At 41.0% G+C, this 10,000-nt stretch overlaps 2 protein-coding genes across 3 annotated transcripts in view; one reads left to right on the plus strand and one right to left on the minus strand.

Annotated features, from left to right (window-relative positions):
* LOC137997850 (msx2-interacting protein-like) overlaps positions 1-186 on the plus strand; it is a 23,165-nt gene extending 22,979 nt beyond the window's left edge. The window contains exon 12 of the mRNA XM_068844144.1: positions 1-186. This exon is cut by the window's left edge and continues 1,588 nt beyond it. The gene's annotated coding sequence lies outside the window, so the exon portion shown is untranslated.
* The window catches only part of LOC137997851 (2-phosphoxylose phosphatase 1-like), a 10,086-nt gene extending 1,085 nt beyond the window's left edge, over positions 1-9,001 (minus strand). The window contains exons 1-4 of one of the 2 annotated variants that reach the window (XM_068844145.1): positions 8,839-9,001; positions 7,338-7,919; positions 2,643-2,850; positions 1-1,634 (exon numbers count right to left, since the gene is read on the minus strand). The exon at positions 1-1,634 is cut by the window's left edge and continues 1,085 nt beyond it. In XM_068844145.1, coding sequence (XP_068700246.1) covers positions 1,091-1,634; positions 2,643-2,850; positions 7,338-7,919; positions 8,839-8,965 — 1,461 coding nt within the window. In that variant the 5' untranslated portion in view covers positions 8,966-9,001 and the 3' untranslated portion in view covers positions 1-1,090. The remainder of the gene's footprint in view (positions 1,635-2,642; positions 2,851-7,337; positions 7,920-8,838) is intronic. The other variant, XM_068844146.1, reaches the window with a different exon arrangement.
* Between the last annotated feature and the right edge of the window lie 999 nt (positions 9,002-10,000).

Here is a 10,000-nt window from a genome sequence, read left to right on the forward strand (position 1 = left end):
AAGGTCATAATTTATGCTTCTGGCACAAGGCTAGTGTTTTCTAATCAATTAGCCAAAAATAAAGTACTGTGTAATGAGCTATCTCTGATAATTTGAGCTCGACATACCAGATAATCTCTGAGCACTGGCTTTGAAAATTCTATATTTTATAAAGAATGTATGGGAGGATACCTTCTGCAAGCAAACTCACCTGTTAATGAAACAAAAATGTAAACAGTGATGTCAGCAGAGATTACCTTATAGCACTTCTGAGCATTGCCTGTGACCTGCGAACAGGATCTTGAGTTCAGGTTCGCACTGTCACTGATCACAGCCATTCATGAATAAAGTATGATTATATTACAATCCCTGCTAATAGCATTGATCTACTGTGTGAAAAGAACTGCAGTGTGTCAAGGCCCAGTTATCCAAAAGATGATTAACAAAATCCGCAATTTAATACCAACCAAGGGTTGAATTTTGCTCACCCATAAAGCCTTTACAGTGTAATTTAATACTGGAGGATTTAAAAGTCTCCTTCAAAATGGCCTTACGTGCCTACTGGCGCGACAAGAGTAGAGATGATGATCAAAATCGAAGAGTAAAATGCTTGTGGCAACTTGTTTCGATTAGTAATAAAATGCAAATTAAGTTTACAGAAATCCAGGATTACCGTAATCAAGCTTTGAATAACTTGGCCCTGGTTTATAAGTGAGCTAACTTGAAATTACAGAGTGCAAGTTAAGTTTTAAGAAACCTGGCCTGCTTTATGGTGTTAGTTGATTTCCTCCATCACAGACATTCTTTTGGCTTGTCTCTGAAACAACATTGAGAACAAGGCTCCTGTGTTGGGTATTTGTCACTTCTAGACATGAAAAGAGATCTATCGCAGTTACTCCCAGTCTTTTCCTAGGCTTTTGATCCTGCTATTATAAATAACCTATATTATAATTTGAACCATAAAGTGGAGGGATATCTCCAACACAATAATAAAGATTCCTTTACATGGCTAAAATTTAAAATGAGCAAAGGCTTTCAAGTTTGTCACACGAAAATTTTTCTGTAATGACTGGCAAACCATTAGGAACACTGCATGCACTTGATCTTGGTTTCACATAGAACAAAGTGATCTGTATGTCTCGTCCATTCCTTTACCAGAAGAAAGCCATGAAATCAGTTCTGTAACAGGACAAAGTTCTCCCTTAAATAAAGCATCCCCACAAAATTTCATCTTGCTAGTTACAACTTTTCCATTGACCAAAACTCGAAAATAGTATGGATCAAGAGAAGTAGCTTCTAAGCCTTTCGCTCTGTAATCTCTCCACAGTTCAAACACCACTCGTGTAGCATAAGGGGTCCATCTTTTGCGATCATGAACGCCAAGATTGAGCATCAGCGGCACCACTGTACTATCATGACCACTATAGAGAACAAACTTGAGCATGGATTTTTGACGCGCCTTGTCGGTCATCCTCTTTGCCATTTGTATCAACATGGGATGAGTGGCCAGGTCAGCTATCCCAGTATAATTCTCTGACATTGCCCAGCTTGCAAAGTCTATACCTTCGGCTGCCATTTCTTGGGAGACACAGCCACCTCGGCCACATGGGAGAGGATGTTTGTGGCAGTACCGCGTTAAAATGGCATCAGTCAAGCTGGAGGAACAAAGATGTTGTTTGAACAAGTTGAGCAGGTGTTCGTTGGGGGCGTGTGCTTCATATGATTGTGCCTCAAATCTACGAGGCAGTCTTCCTTCAGGAACATATTTGGAACACAACTACTGTAGTCTTGTAATCTTTTCCTAGTACTTTGCCCTTTTCAATGTTTAAAGGAAACCCCTTCAGTTTAACAACATATAGGTCCACTCAAAAACTATGTCCCCTTAAACCCTTCCTCGTGTGAGAGTGAGATTTTACTCTGGCTAACGCCAGATGATTTTATTTGCCCACTGGGTGCGCTTAATGTGTGAATGGGTTAACATCTAAGGTTCACTCACCCCTTTAAGAGATGTTCCTTCCAAGAGAAGGATAAAAAGCACAGGACGTATATGTAGTGTGCTTTAAGTTTGCCACCACCAACATTTCCTATCTTGCACCTTTCTTGAAGGTCATTGGTGAAGCCAAGTTTTGCGTAGGATCCGTACACTTTTCAATCAATAATTAATTTATTCATTACTGAATGAGTGATTTTATAATTCCACTAAGGACAAAATACAGAAAGCTTAAAACTAATAAATCATCCCCCCCACAACCTCCTTAAAGAAATACAAATGTCGCAAAGGAACCTACGCCCACTGGTGAAATAAAGACCTGCAAATGAGAGGTAAAGTGTGTTTACAAGCAGACTGGAAAAAAAACTAATGCTAAGGTTGGCATTAGTTACAGCAGGTACAAAACATAGGTCATTGTTTTCCCAATACAGAAAGTATCCTAAACATTCATAAAAGGTAACCTTAGGCCTAAATACTTTTCGTTAGGCCTAACGTTAGCTTTTATGAATGTTTAGGATACTTTCTGTATTGGTAAAACAATGAAATTGTAATTTAAAAGGCACTTTCCTCTGCAATGACTAAATAACATTCCCTTGATACGCAGGCAAGGCAGGAAGAATTACAATGACTTATGGGCACATTTGTATGAAAAATAGAATTTTGATTGACTTACAACACTACAGTTGGCAGTGCTGAGCGAGATGTGCTCAGTATCTGAGCATACTTCTGCATAAATGGCTCCATCTCTGCAGCCTGGGCAACATACTCTCTTCTCTGTTTATATTCAGCCCAGTGCTTCATCAGTTTGGGACAACTGTAGGGAATGCCATTGTCATCCTCTCGGAGCCAAGTATCAGCGGTGACATTAATAGTCATTCCTTCTGAGGGATGGTAAATAAAAGGTGAAGATTCATTTTTGTTACTTGACATAAAGTGGAATAATTTATTAAAATGAAGTAAGAGTAGAGCGGTTTTCAATTGAGTGTTGAATGTAATTAGAGAAGTACTTTGGTTTTGCATTACTTCACTCAGTGACTGGTTCAAAGTTCCCTGATTAGACCTAGAGGGACACTTCGTGTTGGAAGTCAAAATTGGGTGCGCATCTAATTAGGGTCAAACCTGGACATAAGTGGAGTTCTCATACCACTTTTTCAACCAATCAGAAGTGAAACCAAAACCAATCATGGCTCGCGTGTGCTTTTTGATTCGCCAAAGTAATTACTTTTAATAACCCATTGATCCCTGGGAGTGAGGCTCAACAGCTTTTACTTTGTATAATGCCAGACAGACAATTTTACTCGTCAACTGGGGACGTCCCTCGGGTGTTTGAGATGTCAATGGGTTAAGCAGTCAAAAATGTCCCCTCTATTAACCCACCACCCCTGGAGGTTAAACTTAACGGATTTTACACTGTCTAAAGCAAGACAATTTTACTTGTCAACTGAGGGCATCCTAGAGCATTTGACGTGTCAATGGGTTAAGCACGCAATGTTTTTGAGCCATGCAGAGCAACCAGAATTTACTCTGTTTTCCCCTTTGACTTGCCTTCACACAGTCACTTTTGTATTGCTTAGGCCCCATGTAAAAAAATGTAAAATTGTAAATGCTTTGTTTATAGCGGAAGTGCACTTAGCTATCAAGCTAGTTTACAGGCACCCCACTTTTAACGATGTGAAAGAAACAATTCAAAGTTAACAGAAACATTATTAAGAACCCCAACTGGCAGGAGGCAACCAGTTGGCTATTTACAAAGCGTGGCAAAGTTGAATCTGGGACAACCAGAAACAAATCCTAACCAGATGTTAGAACGGGATTTGAACCCGGAGCAGCCGCATCCAAACCCAACGCCCTAACCACTCGACCATGCTGCCTCCACACGTATCCGGGAATTTTTGTATCAGCAATTTTTTTCTTTCGGACTCAACAATATCCGCGACCACACATACATTATTCCAATCAGGGAGCAGGGCTGGCACAGTGGTGAGAGCACTCGCCTTCCACCAACATGGCCTAGGATCGATTCCTGGGTACAACGAAAAACAAAATCAGTGCAAAGGAAATATCTCGGTCACCTATTTCGCTACCCTGACAATCAAGCCCGAAAACAGTTACTATTCATGCTAGATAAGCGTGGTTTCTACCAGAAAGTTCCACTAATTCACCAGGTTTCAAAGACTCAAAACATTTAGAAGGACCAAATATTTACAGATGCCATGAACCGGCGATATTGAGTGATTGCCGTCCCGATGGATCTGGTAAGATTCGATGGGCTAAAACAATGAATGAATCAACGTCCGTTTTTATACCAGACAAATTATGCATCTCATGTTATCCGTCTAGTGTAATCATCTTGGACGAACTTGGGCAAACATTTTTTCTGCGTCTGTTAAATTCATCTAGTATAAAGACCGGCACTAGACGCATAATGCGTCTTGTGGCCATCTTTATACTAGACGAATTTAACAGACACAGAAAAAATGCTTGCCCAAGTTCATCCCAGACGAATTATGCGTCTCTAGTATAAAAATGGCCAATATGTGGGTCGAGTTTGTTGGTTCTCTGCTCTGCCTTGTTAAACAAAGTCGTTATTATGCATGGTTTTTGAATGGTTTTCACTGCCCATAAGCATCCAGATACATTCTAGTGCCCAGTGCTTAAATTGACAAAGATTTCGCTTGTTAAGCATGTGCATATTTGAATGTTGCACATGAGAGTCTTTCAAAAATCCAACATTGATACGCAATGTTGATTTATCTCACCTGGAAAAGACTGTTAGTGTTACGTCAGCATATTCGAAAATTTCCATATATGGTTACCAAATTCACTGGATATATGTGGACAAAAGCCGTATTCGGAAAAAAAAATTGCAGGTACAAAAATTTCAGGATACATGTGGACAGGGCCTTTGTATTGCTTCCCTATTAGCTCTAGACAATTACCGTAGAATCCCGGTTATAAGCCCTGGGCTTATACAATTTTGTAAGGGTTTTTGGGTGGGCCTATAATCGAGGGGGCTTATAACCTGGGGGGCTTATAATAGGGAGGAAAAAAACGTCTAAAATCCGTTTTATTAAAATGAGGCTCCGGAGGGAACATGGGTTCTGGGAGGTGGTATTGAGTTACCGTGCTCTTATTTCACGGGAACAGCAAAAAGAAAGCTGATGTGAGAGGAAAACTACGTAAGGCAGAACGATCTCTTTATGGGATTTGAACAACCGCAACAAATAAACTGGCAACCGAAAGCGGAACAGAGATCAAGTTTAGTTGTGACTTTGATGGAATACGATTCATTGAAATCCTGTTAAAGAACCGTTGCTGTAATTGATTTATAATAATAAATATGTGGCTAATGTATCGCCTAATTATTGTTAACTGTATACGGTACCTGGTATAACAGGAGTATAAACGGGAGGAAATTTCTATTAGCAGAGAGGTGGGCTTATAATCGGGGGGCTTATAACCGGGATTCTACAGTATTAGTTTCAACATCTGTGATAGACTACTGTCCTGGCATGCGATATGTTCAGTTCCAGCTGCTGTCTGTGGCTCAAAATCTAGGATCAGGTTAGGTGTTAGGGGCCCAGAGCAGTTGTTTTTGTTGCACCCACCTTTGCTTTTTACCACCCACCCAACCGAACATGTTTGGAGTGGTACCATATTTTAGCTAGTGGCTTGTGTGTCTTGTCATTCGAGAAAATATCACTCAAAGAGTGGACTGATTGGTACCGATACGTTTCATTACAAAATAATAATCAGGATATGGCGGTTGGCTTGGCACAGCTGCCAATGATGTGTAAGAATGGTACCTACAAAAAGAACTTAGGGGGTAGCCTTACATGAGACTGGGACGAACTCAGACCGGCATGAGTTAGTAGCGGCCTGCATACATTTCTTTTTATGCGCGCGAGTACATGAGACAGCCTGACAATGAACTCAGACCAGTCTGACTTCGTCTTGGTTGCTGGACCTGTTCGAGAAATCCTCGTACCAGTCTGAGTTCATACCAATGAATGAAGGGGTAGTTTCTAAAGAAACTGTGGTGCTGCGTCGGTGGGGAACGCTCGAAACGTCAGCTTTTAGAATCTCTGTACGGTGGTCAATTTACATTATCAACTCTGTTGATAAACCAAATTTTTGAGTTCATACCAGTCTCATGTAAATGATAACAAATCTCAGACCAGGTCGAGAAATTTCAAGCCTGCATGCTTTTGGGTCAGCCATATAATTATAATATTTATTAGACAAAACATATCATTTCGTCCCAAAATCAGGCACAAAGCATTTCGCCCCGGGTTTCATGTAAACGGCTGCAAAAATTTATATCGGTCTGAGTTCGTCACGGTCTGTTGTAAACACCACCTTAGTTTTCTCAAACTATTACAATGGACTTCACTTGGTGACTAAATGATAAATGACCATGTGAATACTGGCCCACACTTTCCATCCAGTCTTGACAGCAAAAACAGCAACCCTAAGGGTAGGTTACTTAAACAAAAGGGAGCTTAAGCACACAAGGTTTTTGAGACACGAACAGCAACCGGAAGTGAACATTTGGCATGCCAGGACAGTAGTGTCTCCCAGATTTTTAAACTGATCAACTCTAACGGAGAGAAGATACCAGTAGCAACATAAATGTGGTTGCGTGAAGACAAGTTAAATGGAAAAACAGCTCACTTCAGGTTGCTGTCTGCATCTCAAAAATGTCGCATGCTTAAGCTCCCTAATGTCTCACTTGGACCACCACTTTTAAAAATCGTGTTCCTTCCTGGAGGAAAGCTTTAACTAGATATATTTGTTTCTGCTGTGGATTTGCCCTTTGTTGACACTGTTTTCCACAACAACAGCCCTTAAATGTTAGGACTCCCCCCCGAAAAAAGGATTTGGAAGGCAGTTTTATTAAAAGCCTGTATATATGCGTTGAGTTTGTTGGCTCTCTCCTCTGCTTCGAGAGGTTTTGCTTACATGATCTGTGAGGTGGCATTCAGGGGTTCCAAAGGGGCTTGTTTTGTGGCTTCTCGCTTTCACTTGCCATTCATTCAGCTGATCTTTGCAGATCATCTATTTCTACCTTTTCAAGCGAATCTTTGCAGATTCTTGCACCCTCCCCTCTTTCCCTCTAGGTATGCTGGTCCTTTGGTAAGTACATGTACGTGGTCTGGTAATTGGTAATTGGTTTCCACTGAATCCTTTCATTATGATGGTGCCAGTTTGTGGCTGCTTTGGGAGGTGGTTCCCATACTGAAGTTGGCACCTTGCTATACTTAAGGCACCAGTTTCCAAGCTCATTTGTCTGTGATGAGTTTAATCATTACTATCATTATTATTACCACTTAAAATTCTCTTGTTACTGTTAATGTTATTTTCTTACCACTCGTGATTGTGTCCTTTGTCAGAAGACCAAACAAAAATGCAGCTCCACTCTGAATACACCGTGATCTGGCAGTCGATCGTACATGGAGATTAGCAGGAACAATCTTGTTGCCAATCAAACCAATGTAAGTTGTCCGCATGTGTTTGCCCAGTTCAAAATGCTGTAAGAAACCTTTCTGTGATAACTGTCCAATCTCACATCTTTTTCCCAATGGGACTAGTGAATTGATAATTTTCCTACCACTTGCAAGATCACGCAATTTAAAATGACTGGCCACCTGTCTGAAATTGTCAAACAGTTGCTTACGTTCAGGATCTGTGGTGTCAAAAGTGCAATCAAAGTCGTACTTTCTAGTATCCATGTTAGGTATATGAATCGCTTGGGATCTGTCACCGTGCCGAATCACCATTTGAACCATTTCTAACTGAAAACGTCTTTGATTTAACAGTTCTTCCACACTTAACGATCCTTCAGAGCCAGCCGTGCGCATTGGAAAATTGCAATAGTTTACGACATGTTGCTGCACAGAGTTGGGGATAACGTAAGGAGTGGCACTCTCAGATTTGGATGCATTCCAAACTGCAAACACAACATGAGAACAATATTCAAACTAAAGGTAGTTGTAACTGCAGCAGTTACTGTACCTTTCATAAATATGTGGACTCTGAAGTCCAACTTTTAACTGACATTTTAGCTTTTACTGCTTCCAATCATGTTTGTAGTGACAGTAGAGCTCTCAAGTCTCACACACTGAGCGCGAGTCTCACGCATTTCGATGCAATCTCGCGCTCTCACGCTGATACGACTATTTCACATGCATTGGCACTTTTCTCAAAGGTGACTTCTACCTGTTAAACTTTCAGACGTACTCATGAATTGCGAATTCGTTCTTTCACTTGCACTGAACTTCAGGCAGTGTTCCATCTGCTCGTGTGCGACCAATTTTCTTGTTTCTTCAGGACTTTCACCCGTTAATATATGAATTATAGGCCGATATGTTAGCTATGGTTGACCATAATAACTAAATGGTGGACTCAGCGGTGAATTTGCAGCGATCTGAGAAGTGCAAATTTAAAAAAGATACCGGGAAAGCATGCCCCCGGAAGCCCCCTAGAATTGTTTCGCGCCTCCAGCAAGCATCTCAGACTTGGTAACTTTAAGACTTGAGAGCTCTGTGACAGTTAGAAACTAGGTGGATTAAAATCAGCCTATCACAGCCAAAAAAGGGCTTTGAAAAGGTGGGTTCGTCCATTGGAATCCACTTGATGATGAATGGAACACCAAACTGCAAAAATTACAAAGGCAACCCAGGTTTTTCCTGAGCCATCTTGCTTGGAAATATTTAGGTCAATAAACGCAATTACCAAGAATTAAAGGAACTTAACGCCCGAAACTTTTCGGGCGTTCTTCAGAGACCTGTCACTGGCAGTATTTACATGGAAATAAACAACTGAATTATCTTCTTGATAAGCTTAATGTATTTCATCCACACACCCACCCCAAATCCACACAAAAAGCGCCAACAATCCAAAGATGATGATTTTCCATAACTGGTCCAGCCTCTGAAACCGATATTTCCAGTAGAACATTCGCCTTCTCAAGCTAACAAAGAGTACAGGAATCATTTTTAGGGCGCCATCTTGATGAAACTAGTACTCAGTACTTTGCGGATTCAAAAATACCATAATACCCTTCGTTTGTCCTCCCACTGCCAGTACATGGTGTAAGCCCGCACAAAACGTCCCGAGCGCCTTATTTTCAGTTCTTTGGTACAATTGTCAACTTGAAACTCAGCTAACTACGAAACTTCTGTAACCCTGTTACCTCTATGACTCTGCTACCTTTGTAACTCTGTGACCCTGTTACCTCTGTAACGCGTTACTTTTGTAACTCCGTTTCCTTTGTAACCCTCTTACTTTGTAACTCTTTTACCTGACCCTGTCACTTTTGTAACCTCTGCAACTCTGTTACATCTGTAACCCCGTTACCTGTGTAACCCCGCTACTTTTGTAACTCTGTCACATTTGTAACCCTCTTACTTTGTAACTCTGTTACCTTTGTAACTTCTTTACTTTGTTGCCCCGTTACCTCAGTCTGTAATGCTGTTACCTTTGTAACTCTGTGACTCTGTTACCTCTGTAACCCTGTTACCTCTGGAACTCCGTTACCTCTGTAACTCTAATGGGGTTACAGAGGAAATGGTGTTACAGAGGTAATGGGGTTACAGAGGTAAAGGAGGAACAGAAGTAACGGGGTTATAGAGTTACAGAGGTAATGGTGTTACAGAGGTAACAGTGTTACAGAGGTAATGGTGTTATAGAGGTAACACTGAGTTAACAGAGGTAACAGAGTTACAAAAGTAACGGGTGACAGAAGTTACAAAGGTAACAGAAGTAACGGGGTTACAGAGTTACAGAGGTAATGGTATAAATATTACGGAGGTAATGGTGTTACAGAGGTAATGGTATTACGGAGGTAATGGGGTTACAGAGGTAAAGGAGTAACAGAAGTAACGGGGTTACAGAGTTACAGAGGTAACGGGGTTACAGAGTATGCAGAGTTCAGTCCCGTAGCCAGCATGCGGCAAACTGAGGCACTTGCCTCAGTCATTTTTTTGTGATTTTTTTTTTTTAATAAAGCGTGATTCCAGTGTCGTCTTT

This window comes from Montipora foliosa, chromosome 3 (assembly GCF_036669935.1).
Source record: "Montipora foliosa isolate CH-2021 chromosome 3, ASM3666993v2, whole genome shotgun sequence".
NCBI classification, from domain to species: Eukaryota; Metazoa; Cnidaria; class Anthozoa; order Scleractinia; family Acroporidae; genus Montipora; species Montipora foliosa.